The following is a 27781-nucleotide window of genomic DNA, read 5'->3' on the forward strand; positions in this document are numbered from 1 at the left end:
ATTTCCTTATTTTTCAGCTCCAAAAACCAAAATTATTCAGGACAAAATGTTTTTAAAGATTGCTTGTGTTCTAGTCTTCTTCACTTTGTACTTGCGGGAGGGATTATCAAAGGATTATGAAGCAAATATCGGCACGAATATTAATTTACAGGTAAGATTTTTTTTTTTTAATTCGAAAATTCATGCTGCTTTCTGAAATACGCCCCCAAGGGGAAGAGGACAGTATGACAATATTAATAGCACAGAGGTTTGTATTTAATGGATTTTAAATGTCACGGAAATAATGGTTTAATTACTAGTTTTACACCTTGAATATCTCAGTCAACTTTTTGCAAAGTATTAAACATTTATTAAGCCCATATTTACTAAAGTGAAAGTTTCCAACTCCGTTACAGCCAGTGCAATGTCTCACACAAACACACCTTATCATATAGTCCTTTTTTTATATGAATCTTATAATTAATGTTGCGTAAGTTTCCCTTCAGGGGGTTTCCTCCTTAAAGCTATTTGTTTATGCTAATTCCGCACCAATACACAGGATATATGGTAATGTATTGACACAGCAATGACTTGTGTGTTGAATTAACATTGGACACCAAACCGTGCAACCCTGGCCCGGACCTGCATACAGAGAAAGCATTTATTTCCAGTTCAACTTCCCCTTCATTCATGAATGGCTTTGATTCAGACTGTTTTGACACTAAATCGTGACCCAACCCTCACATGGGCAGATTGTACAGACTGATTTTAAAAAGGAGGCATTTTGGGAAAACTATTGAACCAAGAATCTCTTATTGCACCACCAAAATGTCCTAAATGCACCTAAACTACCCATATGTTTTTTGTGTAACTTGGTGCCTTTGTTTTTTTCCCAGAGAGTAAAACGTCAAAGCAAACCAATCAAATCAATGGTAAGTCTGTGCAAGTTGTGTGGTAATGCTGAGTGTTAAATGGCATCAGATAGCATCATTTTTAGTATTACCTGTGAATGCATTTGCAAAAACAGAATGAGCAGTCATACAATTATGATACCTGTGGACCTAACAGCTGTGCAGATTTTGTTCTGTTCTCTTCGTTACACAACCTGAACTGCACAGCAGGCTTTACAGTGGGGGAAACAACCACCAGGATATCTTCAGTAGCTCCGCTGTGGGGTTTTTTCCCTCAGTTTACTTCAGTGTGAAGCAGTTCCCTGGTAACATACAGTAATTCTCTCTACTGCGCAAACCACAGCTTTTCTAAATACCAGTGAGATGGAGGCCTGATGTGGCTCTCTCTTCCCCCGCCTGTCGCCCTGTCCTGCAGTAATGTGGCCAGGCACGGACCAGATTGGTCTCAGCAGGCGCCAGCATTCCCTAAGTAAACAAGAGGAGGACCGGATACCATGCAGGAACTGCTTTGTGTTGTTTCACTGGCTTGCCACAGTGATGCAGCAGAAGACAGTGATATCTGGGTAAAATAGCAAAAAAGGAAATTCGATTAGTTTTTCCCTCTTGCATGGCGGCCTGTTTTAGCTAGATCTAATGTTAGTGTCACATCAGTGTAAGTGTGGCATCTGGAAAAGCTTCATACAGGTAGAAAAGCTGAAACAATTGGTCTTTTTTTTTTTTTTTTTTGCAGTCAGTTATTTGATGTCTTGCAGTAAAACATTTCTTTGTGACAATCTCCTATATATCCTTCAATTCAAGCTTTCTTCTCCAACCTTTAAGTGAGTGTATTTGTTATGTCTCCAGCTGAAGGTGACAGACTACCATGTAAAGTGTTCAGTGGTATCCCGCTATGCTGTTACTACAGTTCAGAGTTCAGTGTTGAACCAGCTCCCCATCATTAAGGAGGCTGCCTTTGAGGTGGACCTGCCCTCCTCTGCTTTCATCTCCAACTTCACCATGTAAGTCAGTTAATATCATCAAGTCTGTGGTAACATTTCTTTGTTAGTGTGTCTTTCTCTTTCTATTTCCTTTGCTTCTTTTCTACTTCTCCTCTTTTAAATTTAAAAGCCTGGAACTGCAGCTAATCTGTATCTCACTGTTTTGGAAAATTCCCTGCAGGTAGTTCTGACTATATTAAGATTACCGACTAATACCCACACCCACCAGGTCACGCATGTCAAAGTGGGGAAGAAAAATATAATTTCTTGTCTATATAGTGGGGAGAAGTATTAGATAATAAGAACTTTATTATTCTGAGGGAAGTTCAAATTCAATTCAATTTTATTTATATAGCACCAAATCACAGCAACAGTCACCTCATGCTGCTTTATATTGTAAAGTAAAGACCCTACAGTAATAAGTTCTTGTGCCTTTTACATGCTCTCTGCAAAAAAATAGAAATAAAGATAAAATTGGAAGCAGAAACAGAAACACTGAGTTTAGAGAGTCACGAAGAGGATTGTCAATCACTTCAGATAACCTCAGTGTAATAATTAGCAAAACCAATATATAAAGCACAACTATTAAAAACAAGACAAAAATAAAAGAAAATAGTTGGAATATGAATAAAAATAGAAATATGTACAGTATCTCCCATGTGAGAATATTAGTGCAATTAGGCAAATCCTAAAGTAAAACTTGAGACTAATTGCTAAGGAACTAGAATTCTGGTCTGGCGTAGATTTTATTCCTAAGAGGTTTTGAAACCACTCTCCTTTAAAAATGCTAAATATAAACAAGACAAATAAGTCAACACTGCAGGCCAAAACAGTGAGCCCGGAGCTGGATTTGGGAGCGGAAGCAGGTCAGCAGGAGGAGGAACCCGAGGGCAGATGAAATGCCAGGCTTTGTAAACCACAGTCAGAAAGTTAATAGGAGTTTGCCCAGTCCCCTGCTTTTCTCCCCCCCACAGTTTACTAAGGCACCTTGCCAGTATAGATATTCTGCATACACACACACTTACATCAGGTGCCTACACGGGAGGATTTAGACTTGGATTTTTTTTAAGTATGTGTGAGTTTGGAGCTTGTACGGCTTCTTACACCCATAATTCTTGACATTGCTCTTTCGCTCAGTTTCACACACAGACTTGGATGCATTCATACATATTTTCACACACATTCATAACTTATAGGACTACCTGCATTTCCCCAAATACCCAAAGGAAAAAAGTTGCGGTGTATGCGTTGCGTTAGTTCTTTGGCATTTCTGTTCCCAACACTAAGAACTCTTATGTGGAGATCACTGACGTATAGCCATTCCTTCACCCTCTCAGCCAGCCACACATATAAATATAAGCACCTCCGTTTTCCACTCTGCTCTCCTCGTGCCATTCTGCCCTGCTTCTCAAACAAGACCCGCTTCAAGGCCGTGGGTTTATTTTAGTTAGCACTTGATGTTTTTTCTTTTTATACCTTTGGGTGTATTTGTTCTGTGGGCCTGACCTTAATTTAAGTACCGTGTTAGGTGACAGCAGTGGTCACCAGTGCCTAGAAAGTGTGCTGTGTGATTTTAATCCATTTTTTGAGCACTGCTTTTGGTCAGGATTTCTCTGGGTGTAACGGCGCTTCCCTGGAGGATCATCAGCCTGTGAGCTCTCTGTTACTGCTACTTTACAGGAAATTATTTTTTCCACTCATCCTGTTTATGACCTTCACCTCCATCCTTTTCATGCGGTATGAACTCGATCTGTACACAGTTTGTGCAGCATCTTTGTAATTTCTCTGGAAATATGAGGTGCAAAGTAAAGCAAATTATATTAATATCTCAGTGTGGGTCAGGCGTGTTTCTGACTATAACATAATCTGACTACTGTGTGTTAACAAAGAGGTTTTTCTTCTTCCCCTTTTCCCATCAGCACTTCCAACAGCAAGGTGTATGTGGCCCAGGTGAAGGAAAGGGCTGCTGCCAGGAAAATTTATGACGCTGCTAAGAAGCAAGGAAAACAGCAGGACTTGTCGCTACCAAGTCAGTATTAGGAAAATGTGAACTTGTTTTAATACCTTTGGTAACTGCAGATTATTGTTTTTTTTGTATTTTTTTGGAGGGGGGGGGGGGGTTTGCATGTTTGCAGTGTCATGCTACATTTACTGAAATACAACTTTGCAAAACATTACATTTGTTGGTGTTACAGAGAGAGGGAAATCGAGAAGTTCGTTTTGCAGTGAGGTGTGCCGTCAGGGGCTCGGATGTCCTTTTTCCTGACCTACGAGGAGCTGTTACAACGTCGACTCGGCCGCTACGAGCTCAGTCTGGGCCTGAGACCTGGTCAGCTTGTACAGAACCTCACGTTAGATGTCTGTATAAGAGAGAGGACAGGCATCAGTTTTCTTACGGTCCTCCCTCTTAAAGCCAGCCGAGCAGTCTCCAACACTTCAGCTCAAGGTAAAATCTGAGTGATCAGTGATTCAGTGGCTAGAATTTGGGAGAAGTTGCAAAACCTATCGGGAAGACTGTTGAAACTCCTGAGAATAAATGAGAAAGCTTGATTTGCCTTGAGAGGAATTTTTTCTTCTCTTTTTATTTATTTTAAATATAACTTTTTGAAAATGCATTATTTGACTTAACATTGGCTGGCTGTAACTTCATACCACATGGGGATGTGATATTGTTAGCTAGTTTGTGACAGAAAGGCTGTTTCCTCTGATTTGGAGTCCAACATCGTTGCTACTTTGCTACAGCTAATATCGATGCCCCTGCCTCCACTCATGTCGAGCGGAGTGTTGACTGCACTCGAGTTCGCTACAGTCCAACTGTTGATCAGCAGAAAAGCATCTCTTCCAATGGCCTTAATGCAGACTTCACCATTCACTATGATGTGGAGCTAAAAAGACCTAATGGGTGATATTGAGGTCAGCTACAGCTTTTCACTTCTGGCTTTGTCACAACACAAAAATGTGATGTTGGTAGAAATAAAGGTTGCTTTTTACTGTCTCTTTTCCTCATCCTCTGTCAGGTATACGATGGCTACTTTGTGCATTACTTTGCACCTAGGGGACTTCCTGTGGTTCCTAAGGATGTTATATTTGTCATTGATGTCAGCAGCTCAATGATAGGCAATAAGATAAAGCAGGTAACGTAGACAAAAGCTCATCCTGATGGCTCGTGCTGCATTAAGGATTTAAGATGAAGAAATTGCTAAAATATGACAGCAAAGTGGGTTTTCTGTTAATAATTGCAATAATTTCTGTCAGTAGACAAAGCAAGCCATGAGCACCATCCTTGGGGACCTTAGAGAGGGAGACCACTTCATATTATCACCTTCTCAGACAAGGTTCACACTTGGAGAGAGGCAGAACGGTGCGAGCAACTCGGCAGAATGTATGGGAAGCCAAAGAGTTTGTGAAGAGGATGGTGGCAGAAGGATGTGGGTCCAAATCTGACTGAGCTGTTGAACTGTAGACTATTTAATCATTGCATCATTTTCTAAACCAGCGAATGATTGCTAACCCGTGCCTTCAACAGTAATTCTCTCCTTTGTTCCACTCTTTTGTATCAGGACCAATATCAATGCAGCTCTGCTCTCAGCTGCCCAGCTGGTCATCCTCCATCCTCTGGCCCTTCCAGACCCATCTCATTTCATCGTGTCCCTCTGGTAATTTTCCTCACTGATGGTGAAGCAACCATTGGAGTAACATCTGGTGATACTATCCTTAGTAATGCTAAGAAGGCTTTGGGCTCAGCCTCTCTGTTTGGCCTTGCCTTTGGAGATGATGCAGACTTTCTACTGCTCAAACGCCTGGCTCTGGATAACCGAGGTGTAGCCAAGATGGTGTATGAAGATGCAGATGCAGCCTTGCAGCTCAAGGGCTTCTATGATGAAGTAGCTAGCCCTTTGTTATCAGACATCCAGCTGTCTTACCTGGATGATCAAGCATTTGATGTCACCCGTTCCTTTTCCCAAACTACTTCCAGGGTCTGAGTTGGTTGTGGCTGGGAGGGTTAAGCCAGGGGTCAAAGATTTAAAGGTGTCAGTCTCAGCTACTGATTTAAAGCAGCGAATGAAGTTGGAGAATGATGTGCTTATTTCCCAAGGAAATGAGAGCACAGATTCACTAGACTGTTCAGGAGATTTAGAAGGGTTATCCAGCTTTGTTCATCGCCTCTGGGCATATTTCACCATCAAAGAGCTGCTACTCGGCTAAATTGAATGCTACTGATCCTGCAACTCAAAGGTTGCTGACAGATAAAGCCACCACCTCTCCCTCAAATATAACTTTGTTACTCCAGTCACTTCTTTAGTTGTCGTTAAACCAGATGTAGATGAAGCAACTCAAAGTCCAACCACTCCAAAGCCTACCATAGCTGCCACTATAACCACAACAGCAACGACTACAACTACAACCAAAACATCAGGTGCTGGTGCCGCAAAGAAGCCTGGCTCACCGACTACCCTAAACATAATAAGTTGACTCCAAGCCTGCCTCAGCCACCTCCAAATACCCTACAGCCTAACAAAAAAACAGTGGTTCTACATCCAAGAAAGCAGCTACAACCTCAAGTCCCACCTCTGTCAAAACAGCCCCAGCACCATCATATGGTAAAAAGCCCACTCCTTCCCACAATGACTCTAAATCTGCTTCTCCTCCTGTGCCTGGAAAGATAACCACTTCCCTGCTTAATGCTCTAAAAACAGCACCACCTCCTGCACCTGGAAAGGTCTCCGCCCCTCTGCCCAGTGCCAAGAAAACAAATACTCCCACAACAACCACCACTGTGCTAACACTCACCACCAGTAATTCAACACTGCTTAGTCCAGTCAGAAGTAACCCCGCACCCCTGCCCAGGAGACCTCTTGCCCTCCTACCCAGTACAGCACAGACTATGTAGGGGCAGAGAACAGCAACACATCTGCTCCAGATGCTCACCAGCCTGAAATCAATACATCCCTAACCCAGCTGTCGTCTATACTAACCTCTCCCACCACGGCCCTGGCTCCAGCAGTGGAAAACAACGACACAAACTCAAATGCTGACACAGACCTGAACATTGCGACCCTAGTGTCAGCTACCTTTGCTCCCATGCCTGGTGTAACAGATGGGCCACAACTGTGGGAGGCAGCAGAGCTTTCTGGGTAGGTTACACACTCTTGTCTGTTGTGCGCTGAGCCTAATTCACAATCAAAGTCTATTTTTTTTGCAATCTGGGAGCTGCATGCTAAGTTATCTGTTATTGAATTGTTCTTTGTCTCTCCACTAGATGTCTCTACTTCCATTCAGATTCAAAGAAAAGGTAAAACTGAACTTTATCTCCATACCAACAAATCTCTTGTTTGTCTAAGCATTATTTTTTATAGCAGCAATTTATTTTGTATACAATCATTTAAATGCAGCAGTGGAAGAAATACTCCATCACATCTGCATTTAGGCAAAGTTTACTTATTGGATTTTTAACAGTTAATGGTGATTTTCTAAAATAATTATTTGGTGCAGTTATTTATACTGGAACCAGTCGTAATAGTTGTCTAATATACTGTTATTTAGTTAAAGGGGGCCTATTGTAGCCCTAGCTCCATAGTTTTAGACTCCACTAGACTAGCTTTGCATGATTCTCAGTTCAAAATAATTCCTATTTATCTGGAATTGGACCTTTGTTCAGCCCTTTAATTTATCTGCTATCTGAAACAAGCCAACATACCCTTTGATTAAGGCCAGTAAACCCCTTAGTTGACTGTATCTCACAAACAAAGTTTGACTGCAAGTGGGCAGGTCTTTTCCCAAATATGGTACCAGTAAAATGACATGAAAGGTTCACGTTATCTCAGACAAGTTTAATACAAAACTGTGAAGCGCAAATGCACGAAATGAAACTCTTTTACACAGTGAACATACTGTAGATGTGCTAAATCCTTTGTTAATATAAAATATTTTGGAAAACAATCATTTAGTAGCACAGTAAGTTAGAATCAAAATACACATATTTGGTAGGAGGCTTGGTTCAGTTTGGCACAGGAAGCTCAGCTTACTGCAGGTCACCGAACAACTCAGTCGATGTTGTTCTGTTGCTGTGGTTGTTTACTGTTATAATAGAATGTAGGAAATTATGAAAAATAAGCAAATGCTGCACTGTGACGAGTGCATCCGAAGAGAGAGGGGAAGAGGGATTGATAGATAGAATAAAAATATGACGCTATAATTGAGCATAAATTTTGTGTCTGGAAATTCAACCCTCTGCCAACATTGGAGGGGAAATTTGATGGAAATATTCACAGAAAAAATGAAAGAAATTGATAGAAAATTCTTTTTGTTCAGGGTTATAAGCAAAAAACATGGAAACATTTCAATCTTAACATAATTTATATTGTATCATATACATTTTAAAATATCAGTTTTAAAAGCAATTCATACTCTACCTGTCAGATAAATGCCCCTGAAAATCATTCTTAAACACCGTTCTAATCTTCCACCACCGTAGAGATTCAGTAAATTATCTAGCAGTTAAGATACACCACGTCCATCCACCCACACTCTGATAATTATATACGGCACAGAAAAGGAATATAAATCAGTAATCATATGCATCTCTTTTTTATCAAATAGATATTGACCTCGTGAAAGGTAAATATCATTATTAATTCATTCTCTTTTTCCCTCTGAAATCAGTGTACATACTTTTCATTTATTGTTTCCATTCTCAGACTACGAGGCAACCTATGAATATGATTACGACTATGATGCCTGTAAGTTTTCACTGTGTATCAGAAGCAATTCTACCCCCTCTTGTGACCTGAAGAGTTTAATTACAATACCTGTCTGACTTATTTTCAGGGTATGTTACTGATACATTTGGTGAGTATTTTGAGAATGTAGCTGTTGCACATTAAGCCATTGATTGTAGGGATGCTGCTTGCAATACAGTCCTCTAATTTGGTTTCAGTGCTTGGGATTGAGGATTGTCCTTTAGCTGAATGTCTTGTGTTTTTTAGAGCCTCAAGCTGGATTGGGAGCCATCAGGGTATTCTCCTCATCAGGTTGAGCCTAAATTTTATTTATTTGCTTTTTTAGTGTCCCCTTAGAGTCATTCCAGAAGCTTATGTTTCCAGTTTATCCTCAATATTATCTTTTGCAGTTGATGGAGATCCTCATTTTGTGGTCCAACTACCAAAGCTGCACCAGAACCTGTGTTTCACAGTAGATGGCAGGGCTAATGATGTTCTCAGACTGCTGGAAGACCCGGAAAGAAGTATGCAGAGCACTAACATCTCTAATCTGGCATTGTCATTTGGGTATTTACATGTGTCTCCTTCCTCTTCCAGATATCATTGTGGATGGCCACCTAATGGGGGCTCCTTCCAAGGATGGTGTAGAAGACCGCTTGCGAAACTACTTCGACCAGCTCACCATCTCCTCGGCCACAGGCAGCTCTGGTGACATCATGATCACTCTGTCACTGGACACTGTAGTGGTGGAAGGGGAAGGACGGGATACCCTTCCCATCAATCAGCAGGGATCGGTGACGAGGCAAGGTGTGACTGTTACTGTGGACAACCACCGGAGCTGCTGGATCGATCTGGCAAAAGGCGTGCAGTTCCTGGTCCTGTTCCATCATTATAAACATCCAAGCTACCTACAGCTGGCTCACCTAGGTTTTTACATCACAGATGGGCAAGGGCTTTCTGACTCCACCCAAGGCCTTCTGGGTACGTACACTAAAGCTTTTTACAGTTAACTCCCACTGAAGATGTATATGACACTCACTGTCCATGGCTGAAGAAGTGGCTCAGATGCTGTGTTTTAGTGCATACAGCATAAAACAATGTAAGAGACTTAAATGCAGTTAAAAGCTATGAAATCCCACTCATAAAATCATTTTAAATACTTCAGACATTGTTAGCTACAGTGTCCAACAGTTTAACAGACAGTTGGCCACAATATCAAATTTATGTGCAATATTAATTGTAGAAATGTCTGTTTTCTCTTGAATATAATGAAAATAAATAGTGAAAGAAACAAAAATACTCAGGAGCACTCCTGAGTATTTTTGTTGATCTCATTACTAGAAAAAAAAAAACCCCTGCAAACCTCGTTGTGAACAGTTTCATGTAGGAACTTTCTAATGCCTACAACTGCCAGCCCACAGGTACGCACAACAAGCATTTAACTTTCCTTAGCCATAGTCTGTATATAAAAGATGGACGTAGCCAACCATGACATCACCTACTGATTTGCAAAGTCCTGTCTCTGAAGCTTCAGTTTTCAGACACAAAGGACATGTCCATCTTTTATATACAATCAATGATCTTAACATAAAAAGTAGGCAATAAATATAGCAATCAAGAGTGCTTATTTACCCTGAAGGTGCATGCATTAAATGTCAAAAAATAATAATCGTGCAGCTCAAATTTATAGTTTAATATGGCATGTGAGTGAATGTTGTTACTTTTCCTCATTGCTGTCCTTTATCCACCTGCAGGCCAGTTTCAGCACGCTGACATTAATATAACAGTGGTGAATGAGCACGTGGATGAAGGTGTTCATCGAGCTAAGGAGGAAATTCTTGCCAGGGGGATCCTGAAGTGGGGATCAGAGCAGATGCCAGTCACCTTGCAAGACAAGAAGCTGAAGGATTCGGTGCAAAAAGTCCACCTAGGCAGGTGTTGGGTGGTGCCCAAGGCAGTGATAGAGAAACTACTGGGCCATTCTTATGAGAGCTATGTGGTGAATCATGTGTAATTCTAGCTGAGTCATCTCCACTGTCTTGTGTGTCTGCTGCACAGCTCACGTCACAGCAGTTAACACGGCAAGGTTATCACAAAAGGATGAACCAAAACTGGTTCATCCTAGTTGCCTGAATGAGATTCTGGAAGGGTGGGACAGATTACAGACTGCAGTGAAAAGTTTCATACAAGTAAATACAGCGAAGGGCTGAATGGTGCCTCTGTCTCTTCTCCACCACTGAATTTGAACCGGATTCAAGCTCCGTGTTTTGTATCCATCACAGAGACACAATGTACTCCTGGTTGCATGGCAACTACAAAATATCCAATAGTGCTGCAACAGTTTGCGCTTGCTCCATAATATCATGCACAACAACTCTGTTTACAAGTTATTTATCAGATTATTCTCATATTTCATGTATGAGTTTTTGATAGTCAAAAGCGCTCTTTCAGCATTACTTGTAACCATAGTGTAATTCAATAAATTATATTTTTAGTACAAGTGTATATAAAATATTATTGTATGTATGTATAGGTAAACTTCCCACAAAGTGTTAATCATCTTGATGTCATCATTGCATCTTTAATAAGAACCACAAATCGGTCTTTCCCAGGTTTGCCATGTGCTTTTTATTTTTCTATCATTTCATTCATAGTTTAATTCATTTTATTTGTTACACAAGACATTAGGCATTGTTCACATACTAGTGATCAAACAAGGACAGTAAGTTTTCTACTACTCAGCCTATTTCTTTTGTCAATTTTCAAGGGATAGTTGTTGATAGTGGTTTTCAAAGGCCATACTAAACAGTACAACCACACATGAGGCTTTTGTTTTCAATAAATTAAAAAAAAAGAGAGGACACTATCATATGCTGAGGAAGGGTGGGGGGGAGAAAGGGCTTCAGATATATCTATGTTCAAGGAGTAAACAGTATTCCAGTTATTACCAGATAATGTGTTTTCCAGGATGAAGAGCACACACAATGTTGGATGACACACAGTGTGAATACACAGCTGTATAGATTTGACTCCAGATCTATGACTGACTGCTGCTGTCGTCCCTCCATCAAAACCTGTTTCTTAGGAATGCTCATAACCATAAAATCGTGATGCAACACTGGAATGATCACTAAATTAGGTAAACATAACACATGACACAGCAAATAAACAAAACAAAATCAGTGTGCATAACTTTTAAAATCCATTTCATCAGAAAACTATTAGCATAGCATATTCAGCATTTGACGTAAATCCTTCCACAGTACGTCTGCAAAATTCAAATAAATAGAGATTAACGATAAGACACGTCAACCCAAACGTGATAACTTAGTTTAGAGTTGTCGGGGGAGAAGTTGGTCGCGGTGGATTAAGTGAAATGGAACTGCTTCAGTGATGCAAAGTAAAATGGATCGCAGCATCTCTGTATTTGTTTTGATGCGTAACGAGCCAAGCCACAGATCAATCGGGCTGTGAGTGGGCACTGCAGAGATATGAGGAACGGTCTCAGGTGTACAATAACACCTCTGACTCAGTAGGAAACAACATCCCTTCAATAGTATTCAGCCAGCTCTGCAGAGCAACCTACACTACAAAACTTTTAATGTCAGCAAGCTTTGCCAATAACAGGATCGCCATTTTTGGCACAAGACTGGCCTCCCACTACCTGTTAGTAAAAACAAAGCAGTCAATGTTTTGAACGAGTCCAAACATTTGAATTAAGGCTACAACCAAATAAAAGCATCTTGGTTCACTCTCATGGGGCGGCACTTGGAACTGTGGTTTCATACTTTTGCTATGCTACAGTCTTTTAAAAATTAGGGGAGTTTCTTGCTCTTCCTTCTATGTCACACAACAGAGGATTTAATTCCAAGGGTAATGACTTATCTCAATGACAAACACAAGGGTTGAAACAAACAACCAAGACACAATCCGGTGCATCCACTGAGAGCCGAAATTTCAGTCTTCACTCTCCTCCCCCACAAAAAAGTTAAACTTCGCCAAGACAGCATCCCCACATACATTCTTATCCTCATACCGCACTTCCTCGCATCTCAACATGCTCTTCGTCATTTCAGAATCTTCCGGAATACTTAATGGAATGCCTCGCCTAACGCGAGGCAAATCCTCTCCACGCCTTCCTGCTCCCGACATTCCCTTTTTTGTAAATGTTCAACTTGAAGACCACAGTTTCAACCTCTGCTCTGTAAACTTCATAACTTCAGCCAGCGAAATGTGCACCAAGCGTATAGAAATAAAACTCTTCAATAATTTAAAATGTTAGAAAGTAAACTATTCAAATTCAACACTGACATCACAAAACAGAGATAAACAAAGAAACCGCCATATTTTTTTTTTTCTTTTTGGGGGGGAGGGAGGGGTTGACAGTTAATAGCCACTGGTTAGCTTGCCTGCTAGCACGGGAAACACAACAGCATTGCAAAGTGAGCACTATCAGCTGACAGAACAGCCCATTTATATGTAACTTTTCATCACATTTTTTATGTTGTTTTTTTGTTTTGTTTTTTTTGCCCAACCAACAGATTTTGCCAAAAGGAGCGGCATCTATTGAAGAAACACAGGTAAAAGACCAAGTAAGAGAAAAGTGAAAGCAGGGTTGACAGGAGTGATGCGTGGAATGGTCCAGCCTTCATACCGCAGTGTCATTTAAAACTATGTACAATACTACTGTGTGTAAAAGATGCATGCATGTCAACTGGAGGTGGCCCTTCCAGATGATTCTACACTAAAGCCATTACTCATCTCTCACGTCAGAGCTAGCTGTTCAGAACTCTCAATGCCATCAATCTTCCACTCACCCAACCTCTGAGATGAGGAGAAAGATGCTACAGAAAGAATGAAATGCTTTGAAAATCGCCAACAAGTAATAAATTCACCTCTAATGATAATAGGTAAGACATGATTATACTGTAAATTCTACAATGGAATGAAAGACCATATCAACCCTGCTTTTCAGTGACAGAAAGGGAATGTGAGTATTTGAAAAGCGCGTATGTGTGTGTCTGTGAGCATTTATGTGTCTGAATGCGTGCTGAGAGAGAGTGAGAGAGAGAGAGCGAGAGAGAGAGACGTGAAGAGGTGGAGGCAAACGGCTGAAGACAGACAAAGCCCAGACACACACCCTCTCCACCACGCTCACACTTTACCCCAGCCCATTTGTTTTTAAAGCACTGTTTCGGCAGCCCGGCCCTCTACCAAAGGCCCTGTTGCCCCCATTTTTGCATCCACCTCCTTCCCCAGCCCCGCCCTCTCTCAGAAGCCCCCCCTCCCCCTCTACAGCTCACTGCTCATCCTCCCCAAACACATCGTTCTGTTTGCGTTTCATGTTCTCAAAGTCAAAGTCGCTCCCGGTCATGCGTTTGTAGATGTCCTTGATGTCGTTGCAAGTGGTCTCGAAGTGAGTGGTGGCATCATAGGACCTCGAGGCGAAGACCTGAGAAAAACAGAGAATAAAAAGACTTTAAATTTGCAGCCTTGCTAACAGCTCTGTGGGGCTGCAGTGTTCATTTCCAGATTCATTTGTTTTGTTTTTTTATTCGTGGACTCCTTGTTCATTCTCATGCTGGGGCATGCTGCTCAGTTCATCCTCTGTCTGAAACAAAGCAGTTTTCTCTTCCTTCTCTCTCCCTTTAACAGAGCTTTGTCATTGGCTGCCCCTTCAAAACGGAAGGTTTGAACACAGCCAGAGCTCTGTGTCTGAGATGAACATATTAGGGATATCCACTCACACTGACATCATACAGAGCCAAGAGGAAAAAAACTGTCTGGATCTGAGTTTTTTGAGCAGTCTGAAGCACGCGGCTAAAATTTCAGGTTGGCACCTAAACGCTTCACGTGCAGGAGATCGGTGGATGCTACCATAGCTGTAAAAATATAGATACCGTGGTTGCAATTTCACATGCATCTGTGCCTCCAACATAATGGGGTGGTAAAAACAATCAAATGTGGGTTTTTTTTGGTTTGTTTTTCCAAAACTGAATGTAACAGATTAATGGTTTCTTTAGGAATCATTAAAATCTGTAAAACAATCTATTCATTAACTTTGAAAATATTTTTCTCTTGACAAAACATATTAAACTTATGGCAGCACCACAGGAAACGTAAAGAGATCAACAAATTACTATTTTTCAGTTGACCATTTGAGGCTGGCTTCAAAATCTCCACAGACTCCCAGTCAATCCCCACTATGGTAATATTTTACAGCAGAAACAAACATAACATGGGGGGGATAAAAACTTATGATACTTTGAGTCAATGAACGGGACCTCTTTAGACTATTTTAAAAATAATTATCTCTCAAATACTAAAGCTTGCAGGTAATTGCACCAACAGTCCATCCAAGAAGTCCTTTGGTGAGTGAATTCTACTACCTTATCCGTATGTAACTTAGGCCTAATTAGCAGGTGTCTATGTCTATTTTATGGGTGCACCTTGTTAACCAAACTTATTAACCTGCTAGCACTGCAGCTTCTCATCCAAATATGGTCATTTCTGGCTCTAAAATAACCAGGATGGTCATCTGATGGCCATAAAGTCGAGGCTTCCAAAAAAAAATCACAATCCACTAAGTGATGTCACTTCAACTACATCTTCTATATACAGTCTATGATAGAATGATAATTAATGATCTAGTAGAAAATTTCATTGCAACAGAGCGGCCAACTGACCCTCCAACACAGCCACAGTTGTGAGGGCGTATCAATTTCTTATCTTGAAAATACATTTGAAAATATGTTTTCTAGTTTTTAATGTTATAAAACAACGTCTCACCTGGCTCTCAGTACCGTCGTCTGTGGGCTCATAAAGGTCACTAATAGCCACAAACCTGTTAAAAAAAACGAGAGTCATGTTCCCTGTTTTTGTTTATACTATAAATACATGGGAATTTGAATAAGCAGAAGTAAAATATGGGACTGACTTTTGGTCAATGGGCTCCAGCAGCTCCAGAGCTGGCTCAATTTCATTCTCGGGCTCACTGGTTTCCACTGTGGTGCTGACAATAGCGATGTACTTCCCCTGGGCTGCCACGTTGTGAGCATAGGAGATCATGCACACATAGATGTCTGGAGAATAGACAAAAGGGTTCAGAGGACGAGAGAGTTAAATCAGAGTTACCTTAAACCTGGATTAACTGATGTTTTTGTCCACTTGGAGGCAGCAGGAACAAGCTGTATACACACTGATATGTTATCTTCGCAGTTGAGTAAACAGTCGCCTGTTTATATAAGCATTCATCTGGAGTCATGTTTCTAGCCATCTGCTGTATGTCTAATATTCAGTTTCCCTTAGCTCTGCTTTTGTTTCCATAACTTTTCAATAAAAAAAAAAAAAAAAAACTCAGGATTGCTCCAGTATTTCCACCAATTACTTCTACTTTCTGCTTTAAAAAGGTGCATAATGGGGGAAGTAAATCAAAACAGTAAAATGACGGGCTATAAAACAATTAGCAGGAAGGTGCTAAAAGGCACCACAGAGCTGAGGGGAACCACAGATCTCATCATTCATTGTTAAATTAGAAAGAACTCTGGTTAGAGCTTCTTTAAAATAAATGCCAGTTCATCACTATTTAACATGGAGTCTCATGTTTATTGATTAGGGATGTTAGAAATTAGTCAATTTAATATGTGGGGGACTAAATTTGCCCCATTTCTGTTAAGGCTAAAAAGCAGAAATATGCATTACTTGATTTGTCAACATAATATAGATTCACTGATATTAAACATCTTAAACATCAAATCAGTATTTTTCAGTGCTTCTTCTTAACTTCTATTTAACCTTTTGGCTTTTTCACTCAAAAGCAATAATGCTGCTTACCTGAGTTGCGATTAACCTGATTCTGAGGAATGATGATCTGACAGGAGTTGGCGTCATTAGTGTTTTTGATGGGATGGCTGAGGATGCAGATCACACGGATCACCTGACCAGCCTTACGGACACGGTCTGGGATGTAACTAGGGTCACAAATGAGCTGCTTACAACGAGCCACCTGCAGTGGGAATGAGATAGCAATGATGTATTCTTGTCTCCTCTGGGTGAGTCCATTTGGCTGAATAAACCTGACGTGTAACCACTTTAAAATGTGTTATGACACTGTTAAACTTGTGTAGTTGTGGTCAATAAAGCAGACTCTGCCGTACCTCGCCCTCAGACTTCACTCCAATCACTTTTCCACCTTCCATCACTATCTCATCCACTGGTTTGTTCAGCATGTAGGTTCCTCCATAGATTGCACTCAACCTAAGATAACAAACCGATAAGATCTGTTAACTGGAGACGTTTTGATAGGTGCGATGCACTCCATCATAATTAACACGAGTTATTAAAATACCTGGCAAATCCCTGTGGCAGTTCTCCCAGACCGTACAGGGGATAGAGGTAAGGGCTCTTGCCGTACCGTGCCAGTGATTCACTGTAGAGTTTGATACGATTGATCGTCTCCAAACAGGGAACATCAAGATAGCTGAAGGTGAAGAGAAAACAATGTAAATACTGTACTGATCTTGGTCTACATGAATGCTTAAAAAAACCTGCTAAGAATGTGTTTAAACAAGTAACAGTAAAACTTTGCTACACCCCGATAAGAACATCTGTGGCTCAAATTTAAAAGCATGCTACTGTGAAATTAAGCAAAATCAAATCATTAAATGCTTGTCAATGGGTGGTGCTGTTCTTACTCATCTGTCCTGTAGAGGGCCAGGGCGTGGCCAGTGAAGTCAATGACATCCTGGCCGAGGTCGAACTTCTTGTAAACATCCCTCATTGTTGTGGTTTTGGGGTCCACTCCCTCAAAAGTCTTGGGGTCATTCTCATCAAAATTGGCCACAAAGACTAAAAACTTCCGAAACCTTCTCTTCTCAAACATTCCCATCAGATCTGTGAATTCAAACAGAGGTTTCAACACTCTTCTCTTGATGTCATTGTGTGCAAAACATGACACAACATTCAGGGGACCTACTTGAAGCTAATGCCTCAGTCTCAGTTGATGGCACCTTGTAGATCTTTCCTCCTTTGTAGACAAAGCTGCCTTCCACTACTTTAAAGTCCAGGTACCGTGTCACTTCTGTGTATAGCAGCATCTTCACAAGCTGACCTGCAATCAGGGAGGCAGGGGGTTTATGCTTCTACGATAAATCTCGATGTACGTAACCACAAACCCTCTGAAACCGAATACGTAACCTATGCTGTAACCTGACATGCACCTCCCTAGAAATGTAACTACATGTCACGTTGACGTAGCCCGCAACTATTGTGATTGGCTACTTTTTCACCCCAGTTTTTGAATGGATCACTAAAAGAATAATAACCGTCACCTTAATATAAGTACTCAGGTGTCATCAGATTCCTGGAGGGAGATTGTGGAAACTATGTACAAAGAACTGGAAAAACTTGATGGACAAATATGTTTGCTCCAAAAAAAAAACTGACTAAAAAAAGAGTGGGGACCTGGCACTGCATATAAAACAGCGGGACACGACCATAAGGTAACACACCACGCATAAGCATGACTGCTGGCAACGGAGTCAGCCACTTAACATAGGTTACATCGTATTCTCTACAAAGATTCACCTCAGAAGTCTAAATCAGCTGTTAGTGTGTGACTGACCTTGAACAATCGAAAGATTCTGCAGTTACAGTATCGAGTTCAAGGATGGCCTTCTTGAGTAGTCTAAACAGTCCTTTGGCTTTTGTGTTCTTATCATCTGCTGATTTTTTTTATGGTGTTTCTTTATATAACTAGTAATAGGATTCTAACCATTGGCCATGAGGAACTTGGGTATGAGGTCAACGTTCCAGTCCCTTCCTCTGCCCATTGACTCAGGTGGGGTATCTGGCAGACTGAAGCGCTTGTACAGCTGTGGAGAAGGACAGGAAAGTCTATGAGGCTCATCAAATCTGAGGCTTCACAGAGGATAAGGCAGTTAGCAAATGAAGACAGTAAAACCGTGACAGATGGGACTGGAAGTAAAATGAGATATACTGAGGGCCATTAAAAGTATACTGATTTGTTTTATAGATCCCAGAAGCCCTTTACCTCCTCCAGGGGTGTAATGGAAGAGCTCTCCCCACCGTAGTAGGGGTTTCTGTCCATGTGCAGAACCTTCTTCCCATTCACAGACATGATCCCGGACAGAATGCATTCCTGCATGAAAAAGGAATTATTTATCCAACACATCAATGGCATCCATTCATCAATAACTCTGAAGTATAAACAGAGCCCTATAATAAATCCTACAAGTGTGAAGGCCACAGTGTTTTAAAGATGTGTTGAATCATTCATTGAGGAGTCCACCCCCTTTTACAGCATATCATTGGAGATATGCATGTCCTTAGATGAGTTTGAAACAAGAACTACATATTGAATGTAAGTGCAAGCAAAGAGGGTTTGACAGATAGATGCGGGGGACACTGGAAAAAACATGCGCATGCGTGACTATCGTCTTACCCACGTAGCTATAATAATAATAATAATAATAATAATAATAATAATAAAAATTTTATTAAAAATGTATTGCATACAAATGACCAATATTGTGGCTGTGTAATCGTCGCATTTGATCCTTTTTATAAAACTACTAAAAATGTCAGCTTCTGTGCCTGCAAAAACCTGGGAGAACAGCACATAAAGCGCATTTCTGCCGCAGAGGGTGTGATGAGTGAAAGGAAACTGCGGCGATAGTGCCAGCAGTGAAAAGCACTGTCATTTAATAAACCGGAGATCAGGCCTACGCCAACCTCAGGATGGAGGCCTGCCTATGCAAAGAGGACCACGATACACTGTGGGGTTACGCCTAAAAGATGCTGCTGGGTGTAACACAACACTGAGCCGGCTGTGAGACTGGAAAAACAAACAACTCCCAGACGAGCGCTGTTTGCGTCTTCCCGTGCACAGGCAGATCAGCTGGTACAGTTTATTTCTAAAGCGCGTCTCCTTTGATACATTTCTAATGTCACACGCACAGGGGGATGCAAGAGGATTTCCCTCCCCGGCTAGGATAGAGGATAGCGGGCCTCTGGTCTGGCTAAAATCATCATTAGGGAAGCTGACACCATCAATTCGGTCCGTTTCTGTGCACACAAAGCGAAGCTTGACTACTCACTGTGAGTCCGGTGCCCAAAACGATCACATCATATTCCTCATCCATGTTGTCTCACCGCCTCTCCCGTCTCGCCCTCTTTTTGCCTTGAGAAATGAAGGGTATTGGAAGCAAAGAATACCAGTGAGTCCACAAACCGGGCAACTGTCTCTCACTTTCTCAGCACAGGTGCTTGAAATGGCTCTTCAAAGTTGAATATTATTTATTAATCATTGGGTATTAATGACCAATGGAATATACTGTCCACACTGTCACCGGCGAGGACGACCAAAGATGGCCCTGATCGTGGAGCAGTCTAGAACAATGTCCCTGCGCGTCGGCAAATAGTGCGCATCCTCCTTCCCTATTTCCCATCCTGCCACACAATGGGCTCAAACTGAAAAGCTGTCTGTAATTGGAGACGCCGCTTTGAGACGGCTTTAGTGAGACTTTACTGTGCACGCGAGCTGTGTTGTTTGGGAGTTTGGCTTGGAGTTTTGCTTTTGTTTTTGGACATTTTGAAAGCACTGTGTGCATGTGTGTTCTCTAATTTCTTTTTCTATCTTTCCCTCCCAGTTGTAGGCGCAGCGTTGCGTGGATGAAGGCAGAGGTATCCTTCCGCTACCACAGCTGTGTAGATGGGAGTTGCTTTCACTGGAAGAGCGCACGCACGCAGCCCTTTTCAGCAGGGGTGTTTCCAGGATTACTTTTTTTTTAACGGGGGCGAAGGGGGACCAAGAGCAAGGCAGAGGATCACAATATTTAATCAGAAATAAATAGTATAGGGGAAAAGTGTATTTTCTGCAGCCCTGTGTTGATGGTATTACATGAAAAGTAGTGCTCCAAGAGTTGGCTAACTGTTTTGCAAAGTGTCTAAACAAGTATATAGGTCCTTTAAAATAAAAGTCACATTCCTGCTTAAGTAGCCAAATAGTGCGGTTGTTTTGGCTGTAAAATATACTTAAAGTATCAAAAGTAAAATTACTCATTATGCAGAATTATGTAATCATAATTATTGATTCATTAATGTGTTATCCCTTTCATTTTGCAGCTGTAGTTTATTTTAATTATTTATAAACTGCTATAGCTTTATCTATAACAATCTCATACAGCAGTTTAGTAGTAAAATGTTAGTATAGTTTTGTTTCAAGACCTGCAAAATAATTAATAACTGAAGCCTTAAGAAGAAATAAGTACTGGTGTCAGAAAAGGGGTGGGGGGGGGGGGCACCTGGGGGTCCAATTGTGCCCCCCCTCTGGACATGTTACTGCTTTTGAAGTTAGATAGATAGATAGATAGATAGATAGATAGATAGATAGATAGATAGATAGATAGATAGATAGTCTTGCACCTTGAACAGTTAGGATATGCCTTCAGTCACTAAAAAAGTGAAAAATCAAATAATGGTACACTCTTGGTACACACTGTTCTGGTGAGCACTGTCGTGAAGTAAATGTAGCCTTACAGCTAATGGGAAGGTCCTGGCAGCGGCTTCTCTCCTGGAAATGTTAGTCTAGAGCAACAAAATGGGAGCAAAGCCGCAGCCTGTCACTGGTGTTGGCAGCCGCTGTGGGCTGGTCGGGCTGATGGTCAGGCTGAATGAAAGAAGCAGGAAGTCATCTCTTCAGCACATGACTGTCAGCTGGTGCGGGTCACGTGAACAGAGGGTTGGAAACGTCTGAACGGAAATGGCAGGTTCGAGGAGCTCCACTCGATTAATGGGTGCTTATATTCTGTTTTTCGTCCCCTTTTTGGCTTTGGGGACCGCCACGTCTCAAGTGCCATTTCTTATGTGGTCCAGTGAACGGTAATATTTAATTTTTCTTACTTATTTATCCAGCAGTACTCACTTTAACAACCGGCAAAGCTGTTTTGCATGCTAGCACTGATGCTAACACTTGTAGCTAAGTGAGCTGATACAGTGCTGTCCGCGCCGGCCAAAACTAATTGTTTAAAGTCTAAAACTAAATATTTAGAGTTCTTGTACACATAAATTATAGAATTTTACCTACATGTTTTGTTACAGTGTCATGCTGTTCATTGTATAATAGCCATACACGCATTTATTAAGTTTGAGATAATCCACAGAAGTCGTCTCCCTCAATTGATCCCTGACCCCCTGACGCTCTGTATCTGTAGCAGATATGTTGATTGAGATCCTGATGTTGCAAAAAATGTAAGCAGCTGCCATATCTAGTAAAGCATAAATGTTTACTACTAGTAAGGGTGTGCTAGTGCTAATAACAGTAGAGTTGTGCCCGTAAGGTCAACTACGTTTACACTGACTGCAGTTTTGCAAGGGCACCAAATTTCCTTAAAATGGTGCACACAGGAGTTTAAAATGTGGAAGTGTATTGCTGGATGAGGTCGTGTGGTCAATTTGGGAGCAAAGGGTTGCCAAAAATAGGTTTCTATGATGTGAGGGTAAATATCTGATATCAGCTAAAGTAAATGCTATTGTTATGTATTACACCAGTTTTCAACTAGAGTTTGTGTGACAAGAAGCGCACAGTTTTGTTGGTCACTAATCAAATTATATATTTAAGTAGAAGGTGTTTTCTGCATATTTGAGTGGATGATTGGTGCTGTTAAAAAACTGAAAGAACTGTGCTGCTGAAAACTGCAGCATTTAATGTGTCTGTGCAACTGAACTATTAAATATCACAGTTTCTTTATTTTTTCTTTATGTTTAGCTTACCACCACTGGCTTCGCCTGCAGCTGGTCATATAACCTCTTATGAGCAGCTGAGTGCCTACCTCACCTCTGCCTTCAGCTCTGGCTCCCACACTGTGCTGCTGTTCCTGCAGGACAAGGTCAGTACCTGACACATGAACTAGATTGTGGCTCTGCAGTGGATATGTTTATGCCACTAAAGTGTTGACCGTTCATTCAAAAATTTAGTCCTTGTATATGCAAGTTGTGTAAAATGGGGTAGTTGCACTGCAGTCCCATGTGACAGTCTGGTGTGACAATGAGTTTTGGCATTACTTCCTGTTTCATAGTTCCTCTGGGATACATTTTTTTTGGGTGGTGAATACTCATTGTTGTGACTGATTTACTTGCAAGTGACCGAGCGGTATATTTCCCATGTGATATTTTTAATCATAAAAATGCTTCCTACCATGAAGTTGACACTGTAATTCTCCTATAATCTTTCATTGTTTTTATCATTGTTGAGGCAAAGGTAATGGAGAGTTGTGTGAGGACATTACAGTTTTAACGCATGAAAGTAACAAAGACTGAAAAACACCCAGACAATGATGACATAGTTGTAATTAGTTGATTGTATTACGGAGCCACCAGTTCACCCATATTCTGGTGTTATAATTATACTAGCACAGTGCCATACATAATTTACGCAAACATACATTAAGCTTTGAAATGTTTTTTTTTCCTAGTATTATTGAAGCAAAGAAAATGGAAGATGTAGCAGACAATAGTTGTCCAAATTATAATAATAATAATTATTTGTTTATACAAATTTGTTGTACAATTCCTTTTTTTAACTCCTTTTTGCAAAAATAATTAAAACCCATAATTAATTACATTCGAAAACAATTTAGAATATCTGTCATAGACACAGTATGGGTATCATGAGCACCATTAACAGCACCATTTTAAAAGTTTTCAAGATTTTAAAATACAAATTTATTGTTTCCATTTATTTGTGTTTAGTTAAGCAAAGATGACTTCACAGTCTTCGGTGGCGCATTTGGGAACAAGCAAGATAGTGCCTTTAAAAACCTTGAGGTAGGTTCTGATAACCTATATATTAGTCCAAAATGATGATTTTTTTTTTCCCTAGATGAAAAGAGATGGATAATTCTTTCCACTTGCTCTTTTTCAGGCTGCAATTCAGTCTTCTTCCTCATCGGTGACGCTGCCTGCCTTGGAGTGGACGGGCTCCTTTGACGTAGCAGCTTTGCTGCAGGAGAAGCTTGGCGTTTCACCTCTGCTTGTTGATGCAGACACTCTGTCACACCTGAGCATCAAAACATCTGTCAGCAACCTGCTGCTCATCAATCTTCCATATTGTAGCAGGTAAGACTTTTCTTTTTTTTTTTGATAATGTATTAGATAATCACTTATCTATTTTAAATAAATGTTTACTTAAGGTTTCTACTTTTAAAATTGTTTTATAGCTTGCAGAAGTCATGCAAGGAAGTCCTACATGAAAATGGTATGTTTAAGTGTTGGGAATTTATGTGAAATGTCAACATTTTGGTCACTGTCTATTTGTAATCAGTTGCATATATTAAATATATTTTTGATTTGTATATAATTTGAACGTATTTTGCTGTCAACAGATGAGATTATTGGAAATGCTCTGAGTTTGATGAAAGCCAAAAAAGTCCCATACACAGCGATATACACAGGACTCAGGCCATCGCGAGTATGATTTTATAATTAGACACATAATTTACCACGTTTGATGTTTGGGAATTTTAAGGATGTAAGACATTTCGGTGACTTTGCAGGTGATTTCAGAACTACCTGTGTCTGATCAGTCGGTGGGTCGGACCTTGCAACAAACAGCTGTACCTGATGTCAAGCCTCCCATCATATTTAATGGATCGGGTGGTCCCTGCATAATGCTGTGGGCTCAGAATCTCAGCGTCAGACTTAGCCAAAACTCACCATGGACCGACCTTGCTCAGGAAACACCTTCCTTGTCAGGATCATTCTGTGATGGCAGTACCTCACAGTAAGATGGTCTTTCATTATTTCCTAAATAAATATTCAGTCTGTGATAGGTTTTTCTTTTTTCTCTGTTATATGAAGTAAAATAAATCATTTATATGTATTATCTTTCCCCCCCCTCAATTCAGGCTTGTGCTCACTTACTTATCAGGCTTTAATTTAAGGTAAGGAAAAATGTGCTTATTAAAGATACAAAATTGTACCTTTTTAACAAGTTAGTAACTCTTGCATGTAGGAGGATGTCTTTCAAGTTTCTACTCAGAGTACCGCACAGATATACATGTTTTTGTGCCAGAGGCTTTAAATACAGCTGAGCTACTGCTGCCCACACCCAATTTGAAAAGGTGTGTGAGTGACGATGGGTGCTAATGGTTGCAGGACAGCACATTCAGTTGATTGCACAGCAGCTGAACAAGCATGAATGAGGCATTTGCTTTCTCTCAGCAATCTTTTTGCAGTTAAATGTAGAGGAAATCACAGCACTGCCACTGTTTTTCAAGGTATTTCAAGTTTATTAAAAAAAAGAAAAAAAAAAAGCCCATCATGTTAACATGTAGCTTCTTGGCTGCAATAGAAGTAATATTTCATAGTGGAGCCACTGTCCTACAGTTGAAACAAAGTATATGTACCTGCAGGCACCAGATTAGCTCACAGTGTGAGCAGCCAACCATATCCCTTAGGATGGAAAGTAAGTGCCCTGGGTTCAAGTCTGACCTGCGGCCCTTTCCTGCATGTCTACTCCCTACTTTCCTGTCTGCTATTTACTGTTGCATTGTCCAATAAAGGCATAAAGTACCTGCAAAATTCAACTAACTGTTGAGTATAGAAATTTGGAGAGAGGCAAACAGATGTAAAGAGCTGGGGTAAGATGCACTGTAGCACAAAAGGAGAAGTAAAAGCACACGTGAGGCTCTCTCTTGTAGAGAGACTGCCATCAAATAACCCAGTAGGTTCTCAGTTGCCAGGACTGCAGGAAGACTCTTAACTCTTGGCGCCAACAACTGCCATTTGGTTTGAATTGCTTGTAGCTGATGGATCTTACGTTATTTATACTTTAAGCTTGCACACTCATCTTGGAAGAAGTGAGCAGTGAGGGGGGTGTTGTTTTGGACATTATAGCTCAGTAACTACTTTCTCTCTAGTTTCAACATAGAAACTTACACAGGGGCCAAGAACTTGTGCAAGTATTAAGCAACTTGGGATTTTCACAGCCTTTATTTTACTCCACAGTGTCTATAAAAACACTGTCTTGGAGCACTTTTACAAAGAGGGGGTTGAGTTAAGTGGTTTAATGTTGAGGTTGATCAGTATTCATGCTAGCAACCAGCGGGCAGAGACTTTCCCTGCATCTGGCTGCGAAATACAAGAAACCATTCCATGCAGAAGCACTATAAAACTTACTTTTATTAAATTATTTTTAAGCATTACCCACCTGCTTTTTCTCTGTGTAATGTTTGGCGTCTCAAGCGGTGGTGATTTTTTTTTTTGTTTCTAAAAGTGAGGCTTTTCGAAATCCTTCACATGTATGCAATTAAACAATTAAACCCTAGTTTAGAAAGAGTAGCTAAATATGTCACACTTCTAGGCGTGATTGTGTCTTTTCCCCTCTCCCCTCAGCCCCAGCTGGTCACGGCAGGTGACTGCCCCTCCCTGAGCCTGGTTCTGCCAGAGGTTTCTTCCTGTTAAAAGGGAGTTTTTCCTTCCCACTGCTGCCAAGTGCTTGCTCACAGGGAGTTATTTTGACTGTTGGGTTTTCTCTGTAATCATAGTAGGGTCTTTACCTTACAGTATAAAGTGCCGCGAGGTGACTGTTGTGATTTGGTGCTATATAAATAAAATTGAATTGATTTGAATTTTAAACTGATACATTTTCTTTATGATGGTGACTGTCCTTCTCTTGTTGATCTCCAGCTTTGTACTGAGGCAGCGGTTCTATTCTGTGTCTGCACGAAACTGGTCTATCCTGGACACTGTTGAACTGAAGTACAAAAATCTAAGTGCCTCTTACACTGCAAACCGTAGCATCTATACTCCTGCGGAGTATTCCTTCCACTGCCAGTCTGTCACCAACTTTGGAGATGCCCTGCTCTTTCCAAAAATCACAGACCAAAACTCATCAGAGTGGAGTTTAAATTTTATTGACTTCCAGGTAAAAATATAGTGCTGTGTCTGCTAATCTTCCATTTCTGCACCAATGCATCCAGTGCTGTGTTTATGTAAGGTTTTTAAATAACTGTTTTGTCTTTTAAAACAGATTCAGGGCTTTGGGTTGTCCAACAGCACAGATTTCTCCTACGCCAGTGACTGCGCGAGCTTCTTCACCCCAGCAATTTGGATGGGACTGTTGACTGTGCTGCTTATGCTGCTGATTTTGGTGTACGGTCTGCACATGATCATGCAGGTTAACACCATGGATCGATTCGATGACCCCAAAGGCCCAACGATTTCAGTTCCTCAGACAGAGTGAATCCCTTAATAAGAAAAAGGGAAAAAAAAAAAAACACTCCTCAGTTTTCGAGTGCCCCTTAGTAGATCTGGGATAGAGGAAAGTACCCCTTTGCCTTATAGCTTTTGTTTGTTTGGGTCTTTTTCTTTACTGAATTTTATTGTATGTTTCTTTTGAGTCCTTCCACAGCTGTATTTTTTTGTTATTTCTCAGAAGCGGCTATTTTGGCACATTCTACATCAACTCACCATATTTACAGATTCCTTAGTGTCTTTTTATTGTTTTGTTTTGTTTTGTTTTTTTTAGAGCATGTGCTCAGATATGTGCCAAATTCTTGGTGCCAGACGCAGCTGATATTTTTACTAAAATAATTTGCACGCACATCTGAGAATGACTTCTTTGCCAAGATGAATGTGATCGCTGAATGCTGTAGGACCGTTTCAGACCTCACTTCTTAACTTTTTAAATTTTCCCCGAGCTTAAGTGTAATTTAAAGACTACTGGTAATGAAAGAAGTGCCTGTGTGTATAAATGATCATTTGTGATATGCTGCTTTGAAATTGTGTTACAGAAGTTTCCTAATAACTTAACATTGATTCAGTTCTGTTGCCATTCACTTGTCATGGCCAAATGGCACATGTACACCACTGATATCCAATATTTTCTTGGCAAGTAATTTATTTGTATAAAAGGACTTTATCTGCCTTTAAAGTACCCTCTGCTTCATGGTGATCAGCTATTTTAATGACAGTGCCTTGTTTTCAAAAATATTGATGCGCATTTGCAGTGTGCAACATGCTTTGTTTAATTGCAAATAAAAGATAAATTCCTATGTAATACTTAGTTTCAGCTGGAATTATTTTAATTTATTTTGAGTATCAGGTCATATTTATAGGTTAAACAGACCCTGGCAAACTAAACGTGTGGTAAAGAGCGTGTTTGTGTTGGACGGGA

At 40.6% G+C, this 27781-nt stretch overlaps 3 protein-coding genes across 3 annotated transcripts; 2 read left to right on the forward strand and 1 right to left on the reverse strand.

Moving 5' to 3' along the window:
- The first annotated feature begins 12 nt into the window (after window positions 1-12).
- itih6 (inter-alpha-trypsin inhibitor heavy chain family member 6) lies at window positions 13-11075 on the forward strand. The gene is given in 28 exon segments (XM_030733158.1): window positions 13-151; window positions 876-911; window positions 1734-1888; window positions 3787-3869; window positions 3872-3896; window positions 4063-4313; window positions 4610-4755; window positions 4757-4780; window positions 4885-5001; window positions 5126-5177; window positions 5180-5212; window positions 5215-5295; window positions 5427-5468; window positions 5471-5822; window positions 5824-6067; window positions 6069-6123; window positions 6126-6320; window positions 6323-6397; window positions 6400-6755; window positions 6758-6996; window positions 7123-7160; window positions 8468-8485; window positions 8566-8607; window positions 8696-8716; window positions 8854-8898; window positions 8997-9110; window positions 9184-9567; window positions 10341-11075. Coding segments are annotated over 28 exon segments (3588 nt in total). The 5' UTR covers window positions 13-46; the 3' UTR covers window positions 10601-11075.
- Window positions 11076-11194: 119 nt separating this feature from the next.
- On the reverse strand, window positions 11195-19990 carry gdi1 (GDP dissociation inhibitor 1). The gene is made up of 11 exons (XM_030732860.1): window positions 19704-19990; window positions 18638-18745; window positions 18359-18458; window positions 17561-17695; window positions 17280-17478; window positions 16934-17065; window positions 16743-16842; window positions 16420-16591; window positions 15524-15668; window positions 15376-15430; window positions 11195-14038 (listed from the first exon to the last, which is right to left on the reverse strand). The coding sequence occupies exons 1-11, from the start codon at window positions 19746-19748 to the stop codon at window positions 13886-13888; spliced, it is 1344 nt and encodes a 447-aa protein (XP_030588720.1). The 5' UTR covers window positions 19749-19990; the 3' UTR covers window positions 11195-13885.
- A 1334-nt stretch (window positions 19991-21324) lies between these two features.
- On the forward strand, window positions 21325-27664 carry LOC115783032 (V-type proton ATPase subunit S1-like). Its single transcript, XM_030733631.1, has 10 exons — window positions 21325-21486; window positions 22373-22493; window positions 23356-23430; window positions 23528-23721; window positions 23823-23860; window positions 23988-24073; window positions 24159-24385; window positions 24510-24545; window positions 26293-26530; window positions 26636-27664. Exons 1-10 carry the CDS (start codon window positions 21368-21370, stop codon window positions 26846-26848), a joined length of 1347 nt encoding a protein of 448 aa, XP_030589491.1. The 5' UTR covers window positions 21325-21367; the 3' UTR covers window positions 26849-27664.
- The last annotated feature ends 117 nt before the right edge of the window (window positions 27665-27781 follow it).

Source organism: Archocentrus centrarchus, chromosome 7, assembly GCF_007364275.1.
Source record: "Archocentrus centrarchus isolate MPI-CPG fArcCen1 chromosome 7, fArcCen1, whole genome shotgun sequence".
NCBI classification, from domain to species: domain Eukaryota; kingdom Metazoa; phylum Chordata; class Actinopteri; order Cichliformes; family Cichlidae; genus Archocentrus; species Archocentrus centrarchus.

Bases quoted from the DNA above. Each gene is read 5' to 3' on its own strand.
- gdi1 (XM_030732860.1), bottom strand. From the start codon at position 19,748: ATGGATGAGGAATATGATGTGATCGTTTTGGGCACCGGACTCACA. The intron at 17,479-17,560 runs GTAGGTCCCCTG...TTGAATTCACAG, and splicing joins GACTGAGGCATTAGCTTCAA to ATCTGATGGGAATGTTTGAG. The intron at 14,039-15,375 runs GTGAGACGTTGT...TGTTTTTCTCAG, and splicing joins ACGACGGTACTGAGAGCCAG to GTCTTCGCCTCGAGGTCCTA.
- LOC115783032 (XM_030733631.1), top strand. From the start codon at position 21,368: ATGGCAGGTTCGAGGAGCTCCACTCGATTAATGGGTGCTTATATTCTG. The intron at 24,074-24,158 runs GTATGATTTTAT...GTGACTTTGCAG, and splicing joins CAGGACTCAGGCCATCGCGA to GTGATTTCAGAACTACCTGT. The intron at 24,386-24,509 runs GTAAGATGGTCT...CCCTCAATTCAG, and splicing joins TGTGATGGCAGTACCTCACA to GCTTGTGCTCACTTACTTAT.